Source organism: Callorhinchus milii, unplaced genomic scaffold (assembly GCF_018977255.1).
Source record: "Callorhinchus milii isolate IMCB2004 unplaced genomic scaffold, IMCB_Cmil_1.0 Scaffold5, whole genome shotgun sequence".
Lineage (NCBI taxonomy): Eukaryota > Metazoa > Chordata > Chondrichthyes > Chimaeriformes > Callorhinchidae > Callorhinchus > Callorhinchus milii.
The window spans coordinates 50,944,359-50,968,712 of record NW_024704746.1 but is presented as its reverse complement, the minus strand read 5'-3'; the positions used below and the strand labels follow the sequence as shown (position 1 = coordinate 50,968,712).

General features: G+C 47.1%; 1 protein-coding gene across 2 annotated transcripts in view; it reads right to left on the bottom strand.

The window, feature by feature from the left end:
• Positions 1-24,354, bottom strand: part of tmtc1 (transmembrane O-mannosyltransferase targeting cadherins 1) — a 52,858-nt gene that overhangs the window by 5,332 nt on the left and 23,172 nt on the right. Inside the window, exons 7-15 of one of the 2 annotated variants that reach the window (XM_007898619.2) lie at positions 21,612-21,801; positions 16,928-17,049; positions 15,749-15,916; positions 13,469-13,582; positions 10,869-11,012; positions 8,671-8,779; positions 6,039-6,141; positions 4,254-4,389; positions 767-911 (exon numbers count right to left, since the gene is read on the bottom strand). In XM_007898619.2, coding sequence (XP_007896810.2) covers positions 767-911; positions 4,254-4,389; positions 6,039-6,141; positions 8,671-8,779; positions 10,869-11,012; positions 13,469-13,582; positions 15,749-15,916; positions 16,928-17,049; positions 21,612-21,801 — 1,231 coding nt within the window. The remainder of the gene's footprint in view (positions 1-766; positions 912-4,253; positions 4,390-6,038; positions 6,142-8,670; positions 8,780-10,868; positions 11,013-13,468; positions 13,583-15,748; positions 15,917-16,927; positions 17,050-21,611; positions 21,802-24,354) is intronic. The other variant, XM_007898618.2, reaches the window with a different exon arrangement.

Here is a 24,354-nt window from a genome sequence, read left to right as displayed (position 1 = left end):
CAAAGGGAAGATTTTCCCTCGAGTCAACTCTAACCAAAGCCGTCAAGCCATTGATTGGACACCTCAGGCTGAGGCTGGCTTCACTCATGGTCATTTGCATTCGGCAACACATCAAACCACTGCTTCCGGAATCGTTTCAGAACATGCCTCCACCTGACCTGCACTGACTGACGGCAAGGGATAGAGAGGAGCCGGGAAGCAACACAATTGTTTGTGATGACTGTTTTCACAGGCAAACGCAGCAGGTCGTTTGCACACAGCAATGTCCCACAAACAGCCAGGAAGTGAATAACCCATTTACCTGGGAGATTGCCGGCCAAGACACCACCAGGAGAGAGAAACTCCCTTCTCTTTTCAAGCAGTGCTGTGAGATCTTTAACGTCCACCTGAACAGGCACAGAAGCGGCCTTGGTTTAACATCTCATCTGATGGACTGGAGTGTCAGCCTAGATTGTGTGACTCCAAGACCCAACATGGTGCTTGAACCCACAATCTGCTGACTCAGCAGTCTGACTGAGCCAGGATGACAATTTTCCTCTTGTCCAAGGATCGACACAATTCCCTTTTAAAACAATCGACCACCCTACACGTAAAGAATTTTTGAACCTTGGCTTTAAATCTTTACGTGATTATCTGTTCCTCCCTTTTGCAAACGACTTGCTTAGGAACTACTTGGCCACTCAATCCGCCACTGTTTGTAGGACACAGTGTCAAGCTGGCCTCTCCCACCATCGCTTGAGTTGCTGTGGTTTAGCGGTGCACTCACCATCGCCAGTTGAAGGTCAGTGTTACTGGGTTGGATGCCTATGGCCTCACTGTAAACGCGTAGTGCCTGCTCGTATCTCCCTGTGTTGTAGTACAGAGCCCCCAGGGGAGAAAGGATATCTACATCCCTGGTCATCTGCAGAGCTCTGCAAATCAAAGCAACACACACCTCGTCAACAACCACAAATGACATCTGTATAACATCTTTCACATAAGGAGGACATCCCTAGAAGCTGAAAAATCAGTTCAACCTGAACTGATGGTTGAAGTCAAGAGTGGAGGTGGAAAGACAGCCGAAGGCACAGTCGAAGAGGAAGGTCTTGAGATGGGCCTTGAAGGAGGCAAGGAAGGGGTCGAGGCAGAGGGGCCCCGGGATGGAGGTCAAGGGCAGAAAGGCTGAAGGTCCAACCGCTGATAGAAGAGTGGACAGGACAGAGGATGTGGAGCAGGCCAGTGCGTGCCAAGCAGAGGGAGCAGGCAGGTAGGTAAGGTTTTAGCGGGTTGCAGAGATACGGAGGAGCAAGACAATGGAGGGCTATAAAAGCAAGGTCTTGATCTCAATCCCCCACGGGCAAAGATGGGGGTGATCGGTTCACAGAGTTTGGTGCAAGAGTGAAGACATGAGCTGCAGAGTTCTGAATAATCTGCCACTTGTGTAGGGAAGAGTTGGCGAGCAGGGAGTTGTAACACAGGTCAACAAACAAAATAAATCAACACAAAGACACGCACAGACATTCAGTCATTCTGCCACACTCTGAATCACAACTCCAGAACATGAAGGCACGCATCTGCCTTCTCACCCAGCTGCCCTGTGTGAGGTTTGGATAAAGAAGGCCCTTCTGCCCATCTAATCATATCATTCCAGAACAGCCATCCCAGTGTTTTCCTGCTGAGTTCAAGCCATTTCTTAATATACAGTCAATTCACTCTACAGTGTATTTTGTGAAGTGCTTTAAGACGTCTCGCAGATGTGATAAGGCGCTGTATCAAATGCAATGATTAATATTATTTATTTATATTATCTGGAGTCCAGGTGGTGGCCTCAGCCACACAAGAGAGAAGATATAAACACCATGGATTTGTTGGGCCGAACGGTGTGTGTCACTGCGTAACTACACCTCATGTTCAGTGTAAACACGGCTAACCTCGAGCTGGCTGGGATGCCAAGCAGGGTGCCACGGGGCGTGACAATCTGTGAACGCACACCTGGCTTTGACGAATTTTAGACTCTCTGAAATATTAATGCAGTAAATCAAGACTCAGGTGAGGGTTGGGTGGGGTAATCTCATTGCTACTCAGTTTGGAGTCTTTTATCAATGGTTTTCCCTGACTCAGGGTCCACCCATGATGGGGAGAGTAGCAGTACAGTCATTCAGCCAGCAAGCTCCGGATGAAACTCGATAGTTGAGTAAACGGCCCCCGCTTCTCACTCTGGCGTCATNAAAAAATGATAAAAGATAGCCAATATCGGTTCATGAAGGGGAAATCCTGCAAATTAATTTACTGGTTTTATTTGACTGTGTGTCTTTGGAATGTCATCAGGCTGGGATTCTTTTATTAATAATAATAATAATAATCCTTGCATTTGATATAGCGCTTTTCACGTTGGGAGGACGTCCCAAAGTGCTTCACAGAACACACTGTAAAGTGAATTGACTGTATATTTGTGGGCGAACGCGGCAGCCAATTGCGCACAGCAATGTCCCACAAACAGTCGTAGATTGAAAATGACCAATTTATTATTGTTTTTTTTGGTTTTGGAGGGATTATTATTAGGCGTGTGGAGTAAGTAAACTTGCCCAAGGTTTCGCCCTCCCTGGAATTGAACTCAGGTCTCTCGCTTGCAAAGCGAGCGCTCTAACCACTGAGCTGCAGGACTCCAATGAAGGTTGAGGTGAGAGAGGTGGTGAAGGAGGATAGAGTGATCAAGGAGGATGAGGAGATAGAATATCATTAGTGACTTTGACCAAAGTTGTTTCTGTGCTGTGGGCGGAAATCCGATTGGAGGACTTTTAAGACCTCTTTTATTTAATATCTTCATAAATGATCAGGAGATAGAAGTCATAAGCACTTGTGCCTAAATTTGCAGACAACACCAAGCTACTGAAAGTAGTAGACTGCAAAGATAATAGTAATAATAATCCTTGGATTTGATATAGCACCTTATCACGTCTTTGAGACGTCTCAAAGCGTTTCACAGAATATACTGCAAAGTGAATTGACTATATTTTGTGGGCGAAATGCAGCAGCCAATTGCGCACAGCTGAACAGAATAGATTACAGGAGCACTTGAACTTACTTGGAATTGAGTAGATCGATGGCAGATGCAATTTAATGTAGGGAATGCAAAGTGCTTCACATGGGGACAAAAAATCCAGGAAGGGATTATTAATTAAATGGGAAGAAAATAATCTGTACGGAAAATGAAAAGGACCTGGGGTTCCTAATTGAGAATAAATTGAAGCTATTGAAACAGTGCTCGATGGCAGTGAATAAGGCAAACCAGATGCTAGGCTGTATCAAAAGGACAATATTGAGCCAAAAAAGTAAGGTAATTCTGCTGCTTTATAAATCACTGGTGCGACCGCAGTTGGAATACTGTGTGCAGTTCAGATCACCGCATTATAAAAAGGATATTGCAGCGATTGAGAGGATACAGAAGAGGGCAACCAAAATGATTGAGGGGATGGAGGGGCTGGACTGGGAGGAGTGATTAGGTAAGCTGGGCATGTTCACGCTGGAGAAGAGAAGGTCGAGGGGAGATATGATTATTGTCTTTCTAAGATTCTGAAGGGACTAGACAATGTAGACCATGATAAGCTGATTTATGTTGTACTGAACAGTAGAACCAGAAGACATGACCTGCAATTGTAGGGTGCTAAATTCAGAACAAATCTGCAGAGACATTACTTCAGTGACCGAGCAGTAAACTTATGGTACAGGCTCCCTAGGGAGACGTTGGAAGCAGAAAGTTTTGTTTGTTTCAAGATCAATTTAGATAAGATTGCAGCTAGAAAATAATATCCCGGGATCCAATATGTAGTTTGGGAGACAACATGTCAAGCGACTACCAGGAATGGTGGAAGGCGAACTAGATGGATCTTTCACTAAGCAAATTCTTATGTTCCAGCAGCACAGAGCTCAGCCTGTGCCTTACTCCAGCCTCAACCCAGACCAGGGCTCTCCAACCGGACCATTGTCACAAGGTGGCGTCTCACACATGCTCAATAAAAACAAGAGGCAGGAGCGATATTTACCACAGTTTTAACATTAAGGTTTATATTTTTAGTTCCAGATGTATAAAATACTTTGTACATCTGGCTCTGTTTTCAATTTGTCTCAATCACGACGCAGTTCTATTGCTTCATCCTCTTGTGTTTTTTGATTATCTACCACAGCGCCACCTGGTAGCCATTGATCGGTTGGCGACCCCTGGCCTAGACTGAGCGAGCTCAGGACCTGTCAGTAGTGAAGGTCTCGGTGCTCACCGTTTGTACCAGGATTCGGCTTCTTCGTTCTTGTCAGATGAGCGGAGTAGACGGCCCAGGTTCACCATCGCAACATGATGCTTGGGATTCAGGCCAATGGCTCTCAGGTAATGCCTGGTCGCTCCATCCACATCTCCTGTGATAATAATAATGATATTGATGTAAAGACTAACTGGTATGAACATCAACCAGCAAAAGTGACATTGAAAAATTACATCACAATAACCTGGGATTCACAAGTACATGCAGATAGAACAGTAATCTGTAACCAACCAGATATTATCATAAAGAACTAAATAGATGTTGTAGTATTGATGTAGTTATCCAGGTGATTATAACATACAAAATAAGGAAGCAGAGAAAATCAGGATATACAGTATATCAATCTACAAGTTGAATGCGGACATACGTGGCAATGTGAAACGAACATAGTTCCTATAATCATCAGTGCAATTGGGACTGTTAATAAGACTATTTAGAAGTGGCTTGACAAAATACCTGATGAACAAAATATCAACCTTTTGCAAAAAGTAGCTATTTTAGGAAGTTCAAACATACTAAGAAAAGTAAGAGAAAAGTGGCAGTGTTGTTGGTCTGGCTCACCCATCACTGAAAACCAGAAATGACTTCTACAGAATGATTTAAACTGTAATAACATAGTAATAACCCTTGCATTTGGTATCGAGCCTGATCACACCAGAAGGACATCTCAAAACATTTCACAGGATTTACTGTGAATTTGCAGACAAACGCGGCAGCCAGTTGTGCACAGCACTGTCCTAAAAACAGCCATGGTGTGAGTGACCAATTTTATTTGGGAGTTTGTTGGCCAGGACACTGGGAGAGAGAAACTCCCCTCTCTTCTCGTGCCATGGGATCTTTAATGTTCACGTGAACAGGCTGCTGGGACCTCGGTTTAACGTCTCATCCGAAGGACGGCATTTTCGACAATGCTGCACTGCTTTAATGTGTCAGCTTAGACTTTGTGATTCCAAGTCCCTACGTGGGGCTTGAACCTACAACTTTCTGAATCAGAGGCGAGATCGCTACCACTGAGCCATGCTAATACACAGGAGATTTATTCTGTAAAACAATAACACAGCACACAGTGCACTTGCTCTGGAAACCTCCATGTTTGCTCGCTCGGCCTTCCCCCTCTTCTGGGAGCAGGCAGAAAAGTCAAATAAAAACAATAATTTGCGTTTACGCAGTGCCCTTCATGTGGCGTAGTATTTCAGAACACTTAGTTGTGGCCTGATGCCAAGCCGAGGGAGCGGGAGGTGACTTAGGAACAGTTGAAGAGGAAGGGTAAAGAGGGATTCAGGCAGATAACTCCAGAATCTCGGAGCATAGTGGCTAGAAGCACGGTGAGGTCTATCTCAAGGCTGGCCAGCTTTCACCACCCAGAGTGTGTGGGAGATGAAACGGCTCAATAATGCTTCAGGATATTTAACATCCACCTGAAAACACGGAAACATGGTCTTGGTTTAAAATCTCAGCCCAGTGTCACATTTTTCCAATGCAGAGCAACCACCCCACTGCCCCCGAGCACTGCACTGGAGTCTCTGCCTGAACTATAGCTGAAAATCCCAACAAGGGACTTGAACCCACAGCCTCCAGACTCACAGGCAAGAGCGCTACCAAGGTAATAGCTTGTTCCAACTTAGGTCTTTTTCAGTCCCCAGGACACACCTGGGCCTTTAGAACACAATTATAATCCCAATAACAGGTCTCGGCTTTTCGGATGCTCACAGCAGGTCCTCAATACCTGGTCCTGCCACTCACCTTTGTCAACCAGGAAGACACCATAGTTGTTGTGCAAGTCGGAGTTCTCGAGGCAATTCTCGATGCCTCTGAGATAGATCACATCAGCCTCCTGGAGCCGGCCCTTCACAGAGAGGGGGAAAGAACACAACAAATTTGGGAAGTCAGGAGACTGTAAATTCAAAGACCTCTCAAATGAAACCATAGTATTCTCATTCTGGCTCATTGTGTGCGAAGCTTTCAACATCCCGCCCCACCCCGAACACTCACGCATACACAGACACATAAACGCACATGCACACATGCAAGTACAGGTGCTTGCCCAGGCGCACGTACACGCTCATGCATACACATGCAGCTACACACAGTTGCGAACTCACAAGCATACACACCTCTGCAAACATTCACACTCGCACACGTGGACACATGGCCTACGATTGAATCGGGTAAATTCAAAACAAATCTGTGGAAACACTATTTCAGTGAGCGAGTGGTAAACCCATGGAACAGGCTCCCTAGAGAGATGGTGGAAGAAGACAGTATCAATTCACTCAAATGTAAATTGTATAGATTTCTTTTCGAAATAGTATTTTGGGAAACAGTATATGAGTAGTTCAGGACTTGACACGTGCAGGCAACTGCCAGCATTTGGAAGGCGAACTGGATGGACCTTGGTCTTTATTCGTCTAGCATTTCCTATGTTCTGCATTACACCTAAACCGATGTGTAATTTATCGTGGTGCTTGTGACTGAGAAGCTGATCCTGCCACTCGCCTTTGACAACCAGGAAGACGCCATAGTTGTTGTGCAAGTCGGAGTTCTCAAGGCAATTCTCGATGCCTCTGAGATAAATCACATCAGCCTCCAGGGCTTTGGAAATGCTCCCCTTCCCCCACGCCCAAGCTCGGACTCCCAGGCCGTTGTATGGAGCATTCTGAGACATCCTCCAATGTGAAAGGCCTTAAATAAATGTTAATTGTTGAGGGGAATTCGAGATGCTGTCTCCACCTGGTAGAGTTGAAAGGAGACAACCCTCAGAGGCAATCCTGGCCTCTATGACCAGTGAGGTCTGAAACCTGTCTGCCTTTATCCAGAGTTTGTTCCATTCCAGAGTCTCGAGACCCGAAATTTCTCCTGGTCTTAATCTGTGAGAACATTTGGTCCAAAATTTTCAGATCTTGTGATATAGGCAGTTCCCACAGAAGGCCATGGGAGCAGCCTATAAGAAATTTCCACAATTCTGATATTAAAATTGTAAGAAAAATTGTTCCCACAGGCAAGATGAAGTGAAACTTTGGAGCTGGGACATTTTGTGTTGCTCAGGGCCAGAGTGACGTGAGGTCGAAACCTGCAGCTCACTGGGGCAGGGACTCTTTCCACTCGGCTCCCGTTAACCCTGCAAACCAAAGCCCTATGCAGCGTGGTGCAACAACAAGAAGAGCAAATTGCATTTATACAGAGCCTTTCGCATCGGGAAGTTGTACCAGGGTGCTGAACAGTCAAGAGTTTGCACCTGAGCTGTGCTGTGTGGGTTGGAGTGGTTTAAACACTCATATAAGAGTGAGACAGGCCAGGTAAACTGAGGGAATTGTGAGGCCCAGTTAATGATACAACGATAACAAATTGCATTTACTATACATAGCACCTTTCACCGCAGGAGAATATTCCAATATTTATAAAATCTTTTTATAAATATTTCCCATTGTTTCAATAATTGGTATTTATGATAGTTATAAATATTTTAAAAATATTTTATAAATATTATAATATGAAATATTGAAACAATGCGAAACTGGCCAGCACATATGTAGTGTAATGCAGAGAGTTAGTCAATGGCTCTGTTGCACACCACTTCATCATCACAACTCATTAGATCTCAATGCTCCGGGCGGTCTTCTTAAACACAATCCACCCCCTTAAAATCTCACAGCAGCATGCTGCCTCCGGAACGCATTTTACACAAGGTTGTGGCATGAAATTGGAAAGGGTACGCTTAAATGTGTCCAGAGTAAAGAAATAAGAACTTACAGAACTTTGAAAGTAAAGTGCAAATTTGAGACTTTGACAGCGCTCCTTCTCCCATACACACAACCGTACAAACTGAAACGCAAACTCTCAGTGTGGTGAATATTAAGCATTGGGCCTGAAATTCTATAAATACTTTTTAAATATTCTCTTGTTGGCAGATATATACGTGATAGCACAGAGACCATGATGGACAAAGATGTGACAATACAAGGTCCCAAAACAGTCGTGGATTGAGTGACCACATTCTTTTCTTTTATAAGGGATTTTATTGGGCAGTGAGTTCCACAAGTTCACTACTCTCTGCGTGAAGAAGTTTGTCCTAAATTTTCTCTGAGTTCCCCTAAGTCACTATTTTATACTTGTGTATCCTGGTTACAGACTCCCCACCAACAGAGATTTTACGCTAACGTTATCAAACCCTTGTTTAGGTTCCCTCTTAAATGTCCAGTAAAACCTAGCCAATCTATCCTAAAGTCTATTACCTGCCTGCCCTGGTGTTATTTGAGGAAACCTACGCTGTATTTGTACCACTGCTACTAGGTGCTATATTGATCGTATACCATATGATGCCCAGACACAAACGATCTGCATATGCACTGTGGTGGGGGAACGCTCTGGTACTCACCTGCTCAATCAGCAGGGCTGCGAGGCTGGAGAAGGCGTCTCCGAACTGGGGGCCATACGAGATGGAGTCCCTCAGTAAGTGCTCTGCCTCTGCCCATCTCCTCTGGGATCTGCACAACCAAACAGGAAGCCGCGGTTACTGGAGATGCTCTCGCTGCGTGAAATGATGATAATAATCCTTGCATTTGATATAGCGCCTTATCACGTCTTCGAAATGTCTCAAAGCGCCTCACAGAATATACTGTAAAGTGAATCGACTGTAAATTTTATGGGCGAAATATCTCACGTGTTGCCGTTCTGCACAGAAACAAACATCGAGACTCAAGAGTGTGAGTGAGCATGAGAGAGAGTGTTAAAGAGAGACTGACGGTGAGTGAGACAGATTTTTTGGGGGTCAGCCGGGTGTGACAAATGCAGAAATGCATCACCATGTTTAAGAGTATCCAAACCAAGCTGAGAATTTCATATATTTCACCAACATATGGAAATCCGATAGATTGTTGGAATAGAGCGACACATCATTCTTACATAATTTCAGAAAGTATTTGGCACAGGTTGGCAAGAGCCAAGGCTTGGGGACCCCAGAGTGTGCGTTGGGGCACTGCTGGAGTCTAACCAGCTAAAACCGCATATCTTGCTAGAACCACCCTACCGGTAGGGCTTTGACTTTGCAGGGTTAACAGGAGCCTATTGGGATGATTCCCTGTCCCAGTGGCTGGTCTGTCCTTCCAAGTATTGTAGACCCACTGATTCAGGAACCCAAGTTCTCTTACTTACGAAGGGAGTGTCCTAACAGGCGCAATGTTAACCCTTTAGAAAGCTATAAGACAAAAACAACAAATTACACTTGTATAGTGACTTTCATGTCGGATAGACGGCCCAGGGTGCTGGACAATCAGGGGTTTTGGACCCGAGCTGGGAGTTGGGGTCAGAACGGGAGGAGGTCAGGAGTAGTGGGGGTGGGAGGGTGGCCAAAGGCATGATCGAATAGGAAGGTTATCAGATGGGATTCGAAGGAGGGAGTGAGGTGGAGAGACTGCGGGATAGAGTTCGGGGACAGAGATGTTGAATGCCTGACTACCAATGGTGGGGTGGGAAGTGTGGAGAACCTGAAGCAGACCAGTGTGCCACGAGCAGAGGGTGCGGACAGGCTGATATGGGATTATGTGGTCGGAGAGGAAGAGGGGAGCAAGACTGGAGGGCTTTAAAGGGAATAATGAGGGTTTTGTACTCGATTTTCTGAGGGTTGGGGAGCCAATGAAGCTGGGCAAGAGCAGGGTGATAGGTTCCCGGAACCTGATGAGGGAGAGGACACGAGCTGCAGAGTTCTGAATAATCTGCAGCTTGTGGAGGGAAGAGTTGGAAAGTTCAGAGAGCAGACAGTTGGCACAGTCAAGCCGGGACGTAAAGAAAGCATGGATCAGGGTCTCGGCGGCCTCCGGTGAGAGGCCGTAGCAGAGGTGGGCAATGTTGCGGAGATGTGGAAAAGCAGAACGGGTCACGGCACGAATGCGGCCATGAATGGTGATAGTGTCAGCGGCTGAGGTGATGAAGCATTGCCAGGAGCCAAGCAGGAGGGCCTCTGTCTTGCAACATTGAACTGGAGGAAGTTGGCTCTTGTCCAGGAGCCAGGACTCCAGTTATGAGTGAGCAAGAGGTGTTAGAGAAAGACAGAGTGAGTGTATGTTTGGGAGAGAAAGAGAGGGAGAGAAAGAGAAACAGGTAGACAAATATTTTACTGAATTATTACTGGGGTAAATCTGACATTCTGTTACCAAGCATGTCATCATACTGGAGCCAGTTCAATAAGCCCCACATCCACACACAAACACACACCAGCAGGGAGAGTGATTTGCATCAAAGTTGTGTGACTGAGACCCCAAGTACAGAGCAATGGGTTTGAGCAAGATGTAATGAGATTGGAAGCAACGGTGGAAATTGGTGGACTCCGCTGAAGAAAGGCAGGATCAGTGAAGTCTGCAGTTGGCTGCCACATCTACCCGCAAAATACACAGTCATTGCACCTTACAGAAAAGTCTGACAAGCTTTGATAGCTTTTGAGGTGATAAGGATTATAATCATTTTAGAATGCTGCCAATGAACCCTCACCCAGTCCTTCAGAGCGAAACTACCCACAACCATGTCAGTCTGGCTCAGTCAGTTGCACTTTTGCCACTGAGTCAGCAACAAGATATTTACTTGTAAAGGTTTCCTAGATTGAAGAGAGCCCGATTGTGTTGGGGGTTCAGCTTCAGGGCCTGTCTGTAGTGAATCTCAGCCTCCGATACGTTTCTGGTCAAAGTGCCAAGGTTGTTGAGTGCGCTGGGGTGACGTGGGTACAACCTGCCAAGAGAAGAAAGGGTTAGCATCGCGCCTGTTCAGCACGCTCCACCGCTGACACACACTGTCTTACAAATGGTGACGCGATAACTTGCATTGGAGTCCCATAGCATTGTGGTTTGCGTATTCGCCTTGCAAGCGAGAGGATCTGGGTTCGATTCCCAGGTGGGGCAAAACCTCAGACAACTTTCCTTACTCCACTGTTTGCCTAGCAATAAATAAGAACATGATTGTTGCTTGGCGGATTGCTTTATCGGGGTAATAATCCATCCAAAAAAATCATCATTCAATACATGAGAGTGGGATGCCGCTGTGTGCAAACGGCTGCTGCGTTTCACCCACAAAATACAGTTAGTCCACTTTACAATATACTCTGAAGCACTTTGAGACACTTCAATGATGTGCTAAGGCGTTATACCAAATACAAGGTTTATGATTGTTACTATATTGCACCTTTCACGTCAGAGCGCTTCACAAAGACCAGGTTAGACAGATGCCTCAGTCCAATGCACTCATCATGGCAGGTGATGATAGGCGAAGTTGAAGAGGTACAGTTTTCAGTGGAACTTAAACAGACAGAGCGGGCAAGACGGAAGGATGGAGGAAAGGATTTCCCAAGGATAGGCACACAGTTGCTGAAGGCTTGGCCTGTGATGGTGGTGAGGAGGTGCAGCAGGTCTGAGTTAGCTGTGCACAGGGGGCGAGCACAGGGGTGGGGTAGATTTGTGGTGAGGAAGGATGTAGTTGAGTGACAAGGGATTTCATAAGCCTGATGTCAAGGAGACAGCTACAATAAACTGTCACAGTGAACATGCACGTACACCATCTGCATTCAGGGACTAAAATTGTGGGAGAAGGCCTCTGTGTTATTAAAGGGGGGGATAGAGACATTGGGCTGCTCAGCTTTCTGAGCGGCTAAGTTTAGGAAGAATCAACCAGGTTTTAACAGAGTCCGTTGACAATTCACTAAATTATTAAGTTTATTATTATTATATTAATAATAATAATAATAATCCTTGTATTTGATATAGCGCTTTTCACGTCGGGAGGACGTCCCAAAGCGCTTCACAGAACACACTGTAAAGTGAATTGACTGTATATTTGTGGGTGAACGCGGCAGCCAATTGCGCACAGCAATGTCCCACAAACAGTCGTAGATTGAAAATGACCAATTTATTATTGTTTTTGTTTTTTTGGAGGGATTATTATTAGGCGTGTGGAGTAAGGAAACTTGCCCAAGGTTTCGCCCTGCCTGGAATTGAACTCAGGTCTCTCACTTGCAAAGCGAGTGCTCTAACCACTGAGCTACAGGACTCCACGATATTATGCTGGGAAACCAAGGCTGCCTTCATTTGTCATTCCGAGGGCAGATTAATGGGGAATCTGGCTGAGTTTAGATGGGTTTGGTGGGGGGGGGGGGAAGCAACACTCTGACCGGCCTCCCTGACACATTCAGGGTGATGGTCGCAGTCTGACACCCAGTATGGGGAGCGTCCAGACACTCAACAACGATATTGGTCATTCTTTCTGCAGCTGTTTGAACTGGCTGCAGGGTTTGTCTGTGAAACATGGGGTCTCTACATATTACAGAAAGGTAGTGATGCACTTTGAGACTTTCCCTGACTCATCCCTCCACTTCGATGTGTGTCTTCAGATCGCATCTGAAGACTTTCCTCTTCAACTGTGCTTAAGGTCACCTTCCTCCTCTCCCCAGCTTGGCATCAAGCTCCACCCCTGTTAAGCGCTCTGAGACTCTATAAACGGCCCAACATAAATGCACATTGTTGTTGTCGTTAGAGGTGATGTATCAAAGACAGCATTTGATATCGCAAAGTGAAAAGAGGGTGATAATAATATTCCTTTCATTTGATATGGTGCCTTATCACGTCATTTATATGTGAAGTGGATTGACTGTATTTTGTGGGCAAAACATGGCAGCCAATTCCACACAGCAGTGTTCCACAAAGTCGGTTTTTTTTGTAGGGATTATTACCCCCCAGAAAGCGATTCGCCAATCATCTAACAACCGGGTTCCTACTTACTCCTGGGTAAACAGAGGCATGTGGTGCAAGGAGACTTGTCCAAGGTTTTGTTTTGACCAGGAGTCATCTCACTTGCAAGGCGAGCACGCTAACTAACCACTATGCTACAGCACTCCACAAGCAAGCGACACATTGCCTTGGTCTGAACCGGCTTGAAGGTTGGAAGAACTCCTCCCTTGTAAATGGGGAAAGAAGGGTGTCGCCACGGTTACTTTTATGTTCCCTATCAGGAGGGCATACAAAGTTCTGGCGAGTGGCCGAGAAATTGCTTTGGGCCTGCAGACTCTGATCAGAGACACACCTCTTTGGCTCACACAGGGTCTTAGTCACACACAGACTCCCTTTGTTACAGAGAGATGTTTCAGCTCAAAAGAAAAGACAAGCCAGTCTCACGGTGCTCACATCTCACACACTTACTTGAGGGCTGTCTTATAATGATATATTGCTTCACTCTGGCGGCCTTGGTCCTTCAGGAAGTTAGCGTAATTATAGTGCACCTTGGCATTGAGTGGCAGTGTCTGAACTCCAGCCCTTACAAATTAGAGAGAGGGGTGGGGGGGGGGAGAGGGAAAAGGAGAGAGAGAGAGAGAGAGTGTCACAATGACAACGCCAGGCCAAGTTTGAATTAACTTTTCCATTCACCAATGAGTGCAAGTTTCTTTCTTGTGTTGCACTCAACAACATCTGCAATTATTTCCCACAGTGTCACTCAGCTTTTACACAAAATCCACCAGCCATCGTGGTGCTAGTTCACACTCGATCGTCCGGACGGTAAAGACATTGTGTGAGTGGGAGAGCCCAGCTCTCCCCTGGGTTCTCAACAGCTAAATCAGGGCACATCATTAGCATATGTGTAACCATGTACAGATGTGTCCACAAGTTTGTGCATGCACACGTTTGTGTGAATCATTATGTGCATGGATGCAATTTGTGCATGCACGTGTGTGCATATTCCTATTTGTGTGCATGCGTATGCTTACACACAAGTGTGTAGATGGTTCAGCGTACGTGCACATGTATGTGTGTTCACATGTGCATACACCTGTGTTGGCACATATGCAGGTGCTTGTGTATATGCTTATCTATGTGGTGCATGCATGCGTGTTTGTGTCTGCATCCTTATGAATGTGCATGTATGCATGTCTGCATATCTGCATGTGTGTTTGTGTATATATTTATATGTGCTTGTGTTTATATGGGAATGTGGATGCATCCACATAGGTGTACATTTGTGTGCAATTTATGCATGTGTATGTGCATACTTGCATGCATGAGCATGTTTACCTCGTGAATGCGTGTGCATTTATGTGCATGTAAATGAACACAACACAGAAAAGGCTTTGGTCAAAGTGATGAACATTTTGTTTATGTGCAACCAGGGCACCCTCTGCCTCCTCATCCTCCCTGACCTCTCTGCTGCCTTCGATGCTGTTGACAACCGCCTCTTCGCTAACCTCAACCTTCATGGCTCTGTCCTTGAATGGTTCAGATACTATCTCTCACCCCGTCTCCACTTCATCTCCACGAACGGCTTCTACTCTAGCCCCCGCACTATTTTGTGCAGCATTCCTCAGGGCTCTGTCCTTAGTCCCCTCCTCTTCAATATCTATCTGCTCCTTCTTGGCGACATCATCTATAGACATGGGGTCAAGTTCCACATGTATGCGGATGACACCAAACTGTACCTCTCTGCCTCCAAACTTGACTCCAGGACCACTGCTGTCCTGACAGAATGTCTGTCAGACATCAAGACCTGGATGAGAGCTAACTTTCTTCTGTTGAACGTCAACAAGACCCAGACCCTTCTGATTGGCTCCTGTCAGCCTCTCCACACCTCAGGCACTGACAGCATCACCATCCAAGGATGCACACTCCATCTTACTAAGCCAGTCCAGAACCTTGCTGTCTTGTATGACTATCCTTTCTACCCCATATCCAAGCCATGACCCACTCTGCTTACCCCACTTCGCAACGTCGCACAGCTCTGCCATTGTCTGACACCAAAGGCCACCGAAACCCTCATACATGCATTCATAACCTCCAGGTTTGACTATGCAAACTCCTTGCTTGTCGGCCTCCCCAATCATTTCTCCATAGGCTGCAGATCAGCTAAAACTCTGCAGCCCGTGCCAGGCTCCGCAACTCTATCACCCCCATCCTCACCCAACTCCACTAGCTTCCCACATAGGATACAGTTCAAGATCCTGGTCCTCACCTTCAAAGTCCTCCATGGCTTTGCTCCCCCTACCTCTGTGACCTCCTTAAACCCTACCAACCTGCCTTCTCCCTCTGCTCAGTGGGCTCCGGCCTGCTTCAAGTCTCTGTCTCACTTATCCCACCAACAGCAGTCGGGCCACTCTGCCCCACCCTCTGGAACTCCATCCCACAGTCCCTCTGCTCCGTCCCCTCCCTTGCCTCCTTCAAGATCTATCTCAAGACCCTCCTCTTCGACATGTCTTCAATCACTCTCCTTCCCCCCTACCACTTCAGTCATCATACTGTCAATGTCCTGGCCGCATTTATTTACACACATACTTAACCTGCACTCTGGATAACTTGTCGCTGAGCCCTTTCTGCTGGGAGTGACAAGTTATCAAGAGTTTGTTGTACGTGAATGTGTGTGTCAATGTGTGCTAGAGTAACGTTTTAACCACCTCTGCGAGTGATAGGTCCTGAATTTTAACAGTCTCATCTCACCTGAAGAGGGACTCCCTGGACAGCCACACCTCATTCTGTCTCACTGTCTTCCAGAAAAATAGCCCCAGTAGGAGCAAGGTGGACAGCATCACGATAGAGGCTCCCCACTTACTGAGCACCGCACACAACCGCTTCACTCCATGCACCACCAGGATACAGTAGCCCATGCTGGAGTGAAAGGCAGACATATGAAACAAAACACTTTCTTCCCGCACCGGAACACACATCTTATCAACCACCCGGGTTTAATGCAGAAGCTGCTCTCTCCCTCCCTCCCTCGTTCGCTCGTCCCTGCCTCTGTTAGGCAAAATCACACACTAAAAACTTCAGGATCAGAATTGAATCTTAGAACACAAGCGACGCAGCGAATGTGAATGGAATCGTGAATGGGAACAGGGAAGGAAAGCCGAGTACCAAGAGACCCCAATCGACTACCATCCCCCTAAAATTGGTATCGGGTTCTGGACTGGACCGAACACACATACAGTAAAATGTGCTCCCGCCTAATGTTTCCCTCTATTGATAGCCTGTCCGGCTGCGGTGCACCATTCAGTGCTGGCGGGGTGAGGGGCATTGGAAGGCCAAGGAACCCCTAGGCAGCTGAGCTGTCACTGTGGTTGTCTTTCAATAACTAGCGACGATTTGGAGACTCGTTGCGTTCTTCTGATTGTTTCTGCGCCAGACAGTGAGCAGTTGACCAACAAATGACTGAAAAGCCATCGCTGAACCTCAGCCTGCGGATTCCTGTAAAAGGCCCAGCCTCCTACTGTCCACTTGAGGCTCTCTCACAATAATTCTGATGCAACTGAAAGGCCAAGGGTTTGGCTGCTCTCCACCCTACCAGCCACCACTGAGTTCAGCTCTGCTCCCTGGGGCAGAACGACAGGCAGCGTAAACAACTCCAATGGAACTGATAATAATCCTTGTGTATGATATAGCACTTTATCATGCCATTGCAATGTCTCAAAGATCTTCACAGGATATATTGTCAAGTGGATTGACTGAATCAATGAACTACAGGGTCTTTCTTACTGCTAAATAAACAGATGTGTGGAGTAAGGAAACTACCCTAAAGTTTTGCCTCATTCGGGAATCAAACCCAGGTACTCTCGTTTGTGAGACGAGCTCACTAACCACTACGCTACCAGAATCCACATTAGATAGTCCAAAGTTTCTTACCTGGGCATGTACAGAACCCTTTCAGCTACCACAAAACCCACCCTGAAAAACAGATTGCTGGCGGGTACAAAAGGCAGTGCCAGGAACAGCAAACCAACCAGAATCTCCCTGTGTTCCAGCCTCTGAGGAAGAGAAAGAACAGGGAGTCAACACCAGATGAGACATGGTCTGACTGAATCCTGCGCCTCACTGCATCCCCAGATTTAACAACAACTTGCACACACAGCAATGTCCCACAAACAGCTATGGAGTGAGTGACGATATTTTATTTGGAGGAATTTTTAGCCAGGACACCAGGAGAAACTCCCTTCTAAGAACATAAGAATTAGGAGCACGAGTAGGCCATTCGCCCCCTCGAGCCTGCCTTGCCATTCGATAAGATCATAGCTGATCTTCTGACCTAATTCTAATTTCCTGCCCTCTCCCCATATCCCCCAATCCCTCTATTTTTTAAAAATCTATCAGTCTCAGCCTTGAATAAGTCTCTTTTTGAATAACACCAGGGGATCTTTAACAACAACAAAAACAGCAACAACTTGCATTTATATAGCACCTTTCACTCGAGTAGCATCCCGGAGCACTTAACATCCATGTGAACTGGCAGACGGGACCTCGGTTTCCTGTCTCATTCTAAGCGTTTGGAGCACTTAAAGAAAAACCTTGAAGTAGTTATTGAGAAACTCTTCCAACATCAGGCAAAGAATCCAGTGAGAGCAAGAATGAGAATTATTAATAAGAAGTCAGGAAAAAGGCAGGCATGTGAAATGTAATTTGCTAAAGAATATTTCTCAGTAATTGAGTGGCTGGCTGATAGAAGATAGGTAGCCTGGAGCGCCCTTCTTATTAAATACAAGTGAGCGACCGAGATCTCTTTGTAAGCAACAAGACTTAATGAGACTGTGATTAATTTCTTCAGTGTCAAGGAATACAAGTTCCCATTCAAGCTACGAGATCTCATGACTTTTCTGGATCATTGTCATGGATTTGTTCCGTCGGACTCTCTGTTTCTTGGGAATGGCTGGAATTGGAGACCGGCCCCGTGGAGGAGGAAGGGAATCCTGGTGAAGTGGGAACAGATCATGGGTGGGGGAAGTGCATAACAGCGTGACAATTCCATTGAAGAACACAATTAAATACAGCTGCGGTGGCCAACCTACGAAATAAACGTTTCTTGATTGAATATCTATCTGTTTTTCGAATGAGATGTTAAAGCGAGGTCCCGTCTCACTGTTCCAGTGGATGTTAAAGATGCCCTGGCACTACTCGAAAAGGCCAGGACACCGAAAGAGAGAGAAACTCCCATTTCTTTTCAAAAGTGGGATCTTTAATGTCTATCTGAAAAGATAGACAAGACCTCGGTTAACGTCTCATCTGAAGAATGGCACTTCTGACAATGCAACACACCTCCAGCACTCCAATCATTGGAGTGTCAGCTTGGACTGTGTGATTCCAAGTTCTGACGTATGTCTCGAACCCGTAACCTTCTGACTCAGGCAAGAGTGCTATCACTGAGTCAGGCTGACACACCTACAGCGCAATATCACGTGATTCAAAGCGCTTTACAGGATTCACTACAGAATTAGTGACTGCGTATTTTGTAGGCCAAAGCTAGAGTCAATTTGTGCACAGCAATGTCCCACAAACAGCCAGTCAATTAGAGGCACCGGGTGCTGGATTGGGGAGTGAGGAGGTGGGAGAGGTAGGGAGGTGCCAGGGAGTGAATGGATTTGATCACGAGTGTGAGGATCTTGAAGTCGATCAGTTCAGTAATGGGGAGCCAGTGGAGCCTGGCCAGAACTGGTGAGATGGGGGTACAGCGATGTAGACCAAAGCTACCGTCTTCAACAGAGGGTGAGGTGCTCAAAGGAGGAGAAATAGCCACAGGAATAGGGGGAGAGGCCAAGGGAAGCTTGGGAGATGAGGGCATCCTGCTGTCACGTTGTTTGGAGTGTGGTGAAAAGTGTAGCCACGAGGGGAGGCTTCAACGAGGGGGACGAGGTCACCAGGGTGAGCCAGGTTTCTGTAAACCCAAGAATATCAATGTCAGGAGGAGGTCAGGGATAGTAAGGGCTTTATTGGAAAGGGAGCGGACATTTTGGAGGAAAATGCTTATAGGTTTGCTGGTAGGTGGGGAGGTGGGGTGGGGAGTTATAGGGTGGATTTGGGGTCGTGGGGGAGAAATGATTGTTGTTGAGGTGAGGGGAGAGTTGAAGAGGGTATGGCTGAGTGAGGGGGAAGGGATATTTGCCTTTCGGAGGAATATTTTCAGAGGGAGTGGCTCAGTTCGGGGCAGCAGCCAAAATGCGCACGCAGAGACCGGAAGCACGAGGTCAGCATTCATCCACCCGTAGCCTCGGCGGTCACTCGCTCCCATGTGATCTCGGCGGTCGCTCGTTTCCCGTGGTTCAGATTTGAAATTCCGTCTCCACGTCTGGACAAGCAAGTGGCCCTGCTCTGCCCATGGCCTGCCTCACCCCGCCGGTGCCCGCCCGTGGCCTACCTCGCACCCCCTCTTTTGTCAAGCGAGCCTTTGACCCTCGTGCCAGTCACTGCCCGCTAGTCCCGTGCTCCCAGCACTCACTGGTCGCGTCTGCGTAACAGTCAGACAAGATTTTACTCCGTTTGACATCTCAACCGAAAGAGACGGGAGCTCTTGCTCTAGAGTGTCAGCCTAGACTATCAGCTCAACGGAGTCAACAGTCCAGTGAATGGGTTTACAAGGACTCTCCCAGTTAATGTCTCCAATATCAACAACAACAGCTTCCACTGATATAGCACGTTTCACTTGGGGGTAGCAACTTGGAGCGCTCAGCAGTGGTGGAGCTTGACAGAAATGTGACTGGAGGCAGTGAAGAGGAATGTTAGTGGAACTCTTTCAAACAAGACATTTCCAGATGGTTTCCATCCAATGATTTTTTTTCCACTTTCCAAACTGACAAAATGTTTCTGATGTGAATGCCACCTGCACTTAGAAGCTGGTCTCCAGCCTCGCTCAGCAAGGAGCATTCTCCCCTCCAGTCCACATAGTTGTGAGTTTAAGGCTCACAGCGGGACTTTGAGCTCAGTCAAGGCTGGCACTCCAGTGCTGCATTGTTGGGAGTTACTATGAGATGTTAAGATGTTAAGCTGAGTTCCTATCTGCCTATTCAGATAGCACTATTCAAAAAGTCAAGGAAGTCTCTCTAAGTGTCCTGACTCAATAATCCCCCAGATAACATTGGTGACTCACTCAATAGCTGTATATGGGACATTCCTGTGTGCAAATTGGCTCCTGTGCTCGCTTATAAATGCAGGTATTACACTTTACAGTAAATCCTGTGAAGTGCTCTGCGCCATCTCTTGATGTTAATAGTGCTCTACCAAATGCACGGAATATTCTTATTAATGCTGAAAGGCCACAATATGCCACAAGACAGGGCTCACAAATGAGAGGTTAAACCACGTTTGCCTATAAAACAGTCACCGTACTTCACAGTAAAACCTCTTGGAAGCTCTGTAAACAGTTTCGACGATGTGACATGGCACGAATGTGAGGATTATCATGACATCCTCTCTCTCTCTGTGACCAGGGCTACCTCTGCCTCCTCGTTCCCCTGGACCTTTCCAACACAGTCGATCACACCATCTTCCTCCACTGCCTCCCTCATCCATCTCAGTGGGGCCCTATTTGCGTGGTTCGAGTCCTACTTAATAAACTGCCAACAATACATCCCAGCAGATGTTTTTTCCTCCCACCTCCGTCCGGTCACCTGCGGGGTACCTCAAGGTTCCACCTTTGGTCCCCTTCTTTTCCTTATCTAAAGGCTCTCTCTTGCCAATGTCATCCGCAGACATAGGGTCCACTTCTAGATGTATGCAGATGACACCCAAATCTACTTCTCCTCCTCCAGCTGCAACTTCCAACCTGCTGATGTTCTGTCAGCGTGTTTGATGGACATCAAGGCCTGGAGGAGTGTAAATTTCCTGCAGCTGAATGCCAGCTAGACGGAAGGCACACTCTTTGACTCCCGTCAACGCCTTCTCTCCTGCAGGTCTGAACTCCTCATTCTCCCTGGGCTGTCCCTCAGACTCTCCAAACCCGTGCGCAAATTAGCCGTCGGGTTCGATCCCCAACTTTCTTTTCTACCCTACATCCATTACCTGACCAGGACCGCTTTTTTCCACCTCTATCACTTTGCCCGCCTCCGTCAGTACCTCACAACCAACGCAACCAAAACCCTTGCTCTACGCCTTCGTCACTTCCCAGCTGGACTATTTCAATGCCCTGCTCACTGGTCTCCCCCGCTTCACCATACACAAAATTCAAGTAATCCAAAACTCCACCACCTGGATACTCACCCACACAAAACTATGGACCCCCCATCAAACCAGTCCTTGCTAGGCTCCACTGGTTCCCAGTTACCGAACTGATCAATTTCAAGATCCTCTCACTTGTTTTCAATTCCCTTCATGCCCTTGCACCTCCCTAAATTATCCGATCTACTTATCCCCCACTTCACCATCCACTTTCTCCGCTTGGCTGGCTCTGGCCTCCTGTTTGTCCCTCGCCCCTCCACCATTGGTGGCCACGCTTTCAGCCACAACCCACCGAAACTCTCTTCCTCAATCCCTTACGAAGGCTTTTGGACCAAAAGGACTTGAACCATCTATCTTTCCCCTAACCTGCAAAGCCTCCCACACTGACCTGGGCAGACAGAAGGCAGGTGAAGGTCAGCAGGAGAATGCCCAGGACAAATGCTGCTGTGGCCACGTTTCGTGCGTCCCACAAGGACTCCACCAGAGGAATGCTCCCCACTTGCCAATCGTAGCACAGGGTTATCGGCGCTAATAGCAACCATGCGTTAAAGACCAGCAGGTAGGAGTATGTGAGAAATCTGCAGGACAAACGGCAAAAATATTTAATTAGAACAAGCCTCCTATAAGCTGTTCAAAACTCACAGTCATTCCACCTTACTTCATATCCTGTGAAACGCTTCAAGTTATCCTCCCGACACAAAAGTTGCTAAACCAAATGTAAGGACTATCATTAGTAATAATAATTCTTGTATTTTATATAGAGTCTTATCACGTTGTCAAGAAGTCTCAAAGCACTTCACAGGATAGAGTGTTAAGTGAAGTGACTGTGTGTTTTGTGGGTGAAATGCAGCAGCCAGTCTGCAAACAGCAATGTCCCACAGCAACAACATGCATTTATATAGCGTTCCTCACACCGGGTAGTGTCCCAGAGCGCTTGATAGTGGCGAAGCACAACGCCAAACCAGGGGCCTGGGGAGGCACGATCAAATAGGAAGGTCTTCAGGCGTGAACTGAAGTTGGAGAAGGAAGGGGCAAGGTGGAGAGAAACAGGAACAGCATTCAGGGCACCGTAGCTGAAAACACGGCCACTGATGGTGGAACGGAGGGCACGAGGAACGTGCAGAAGTTAGTCGAGCGGAGGCAGCGGATTTGGGGGGTAAGAGGTTGGAGAGGTACCAGGGCATGAAGGGATTTGAAAACGGGTGTGAGGATCTTGAACTTGATCCATTCGATGATGGGGAGCGTGGTTAGAACTGGTGTGATGGTGATATGGTATTTAGTACAGGTGATTATGCGTGTGGCTGACTTTTGGATCAGTTAGATCCTGTGCATGGTGTAGCTGGGGAGACCGGCAAAAGGGCATTTGAGAAGTCGAGTCGGGAGGTGATGAACGCATGGACGAGTGTTTTGGCTGTATCTGGGGTAAGGTACGGTTGGAGGTGGGCAATGTGGCAGAGGTGAAGAAAAGTGGTCCTGGTCAGGGACCGAATGTGAGAAAGGAAGGACAGCTGTGGGTCGAACCTGACGCCTAGGTTGTGCACTGGTCCAGTAATTCTGAAGAATAAGCCAGAGAGGTTGAGGAGATCAGAGCCGCAAGATAGAAGACGTTGACGGGAGCCAATGAGTATAGCTTTCATCTTGACAACATTTCACTCATTCAGGCCCTGATGTCCACCAGACACACTGACAGAACATCGGCAGACCCGGAGTCGCCGCTGGAGAAGCAGATTTGTGTGTCATCCACATATATATGGAAGTTTACCCCATGTATGCAGATGAAATTGCCAGGATGAAGAATGGAGCCCTGGGGTACAGGTGACGGGTGGGGGCAGGAAGAGAAACTGTTTGAGGAGATAAAGTGAAGGCCGTCTGTTTGGTAGGACTCGAACTAGGCTGATGTGGTTCCACTGAGGTGGATGAGGGAGGACAGGCAGTGGATAAGGATGGCGTGATCGACTGTATTGAATGCTACAGAGGTCCAAGAGATAATGAGGCATAGAGAGCCCTGGTCACACAGAGAGAGGATGTCACTTGTGACCTTGACAAGCGCTGGCTCTGTGCTATGGGCAGGGCAGAAACCAGACTGGAGGGGCTCAAGGAGGGAGGGAAGAGCAAAGCTGGTTAGCGACAACGCATTCCAGAGCTTTGGCAAGGAAAGGCAGGTTGGAAATCAGCAATTTTTTAGGTTAGAAGGGTCACGGATTTTTTTTTGAGGAACGGAATGATGACAGCTCTTTTAAGGGGGAGAGGAACAGAACCTGAAGAGAGCAGCTGGTTGACTGTTTCGGCCAACAGCGGGGAGAGGAGGGGGAGTTGGGTGACCAGCAGCTGGGTGGGGAAGGGGTCTAAGCAGCAGGTGCTGGGCTTCATCTGGAAGATGATTGTTCTGAGGGAGGGAGTAATAGGGGCAAGGGGATGTAGGGAGGGGGGAGTGGTAGGGGCTGTGATGGAAGGAGGGGGTGGTGTAGATGGTCTGGGGGTGCAGAAGGGGAAGTAGAGGAAGAGGATGTAGCCAAGTGGATATTTTCAATCTTTGACACAAAAAAGTCTAGGATCTCCTCCATGAAGTGAGTGATTTTATTTGGGGGCAGGACTCCATTCTCTTTTCAAATAGAGCCGTGCGATCTTTAATGTCGACCTGAACTGGCAGGCAGGAATTATTTTAACGTCCCAAGATCTCAGGCTGTACAGGATTTTCTGTGAAGAGTAGTAACTATATTTCTAGGCCAATACGATATCTAATATGCACAGCAATGTTCCCACAAAGAGCAATAAAGAGAATGACCAATTTTGGCCAGGGCACAGGGGAAACTCTTTTCTTTTCAAATCATAGCACAGGATCTTTAACATCCACCCGAACGGGCAGATGGGACCTTGGTTTAAGGTCTCATCTGAAGGACAGTGCCTCTGACAATGCCACCTGGCTTCAACCTAGATTGTGAGTTCTGACGTGGGGCTTCAACCCACAATCTTTCCAACCCAGAGGCAAGAGTTCTACAAACTGAGCAGGCTGACACATGAAAACCAGCAAACCAAGCACAGGAATCAAGTCAGCGAACTGCACACAGGACAGGACTTGCTCTGCGGTGAGTCCTATACAGACGGGCAACACACAGCCTTCCAGAAGCAGC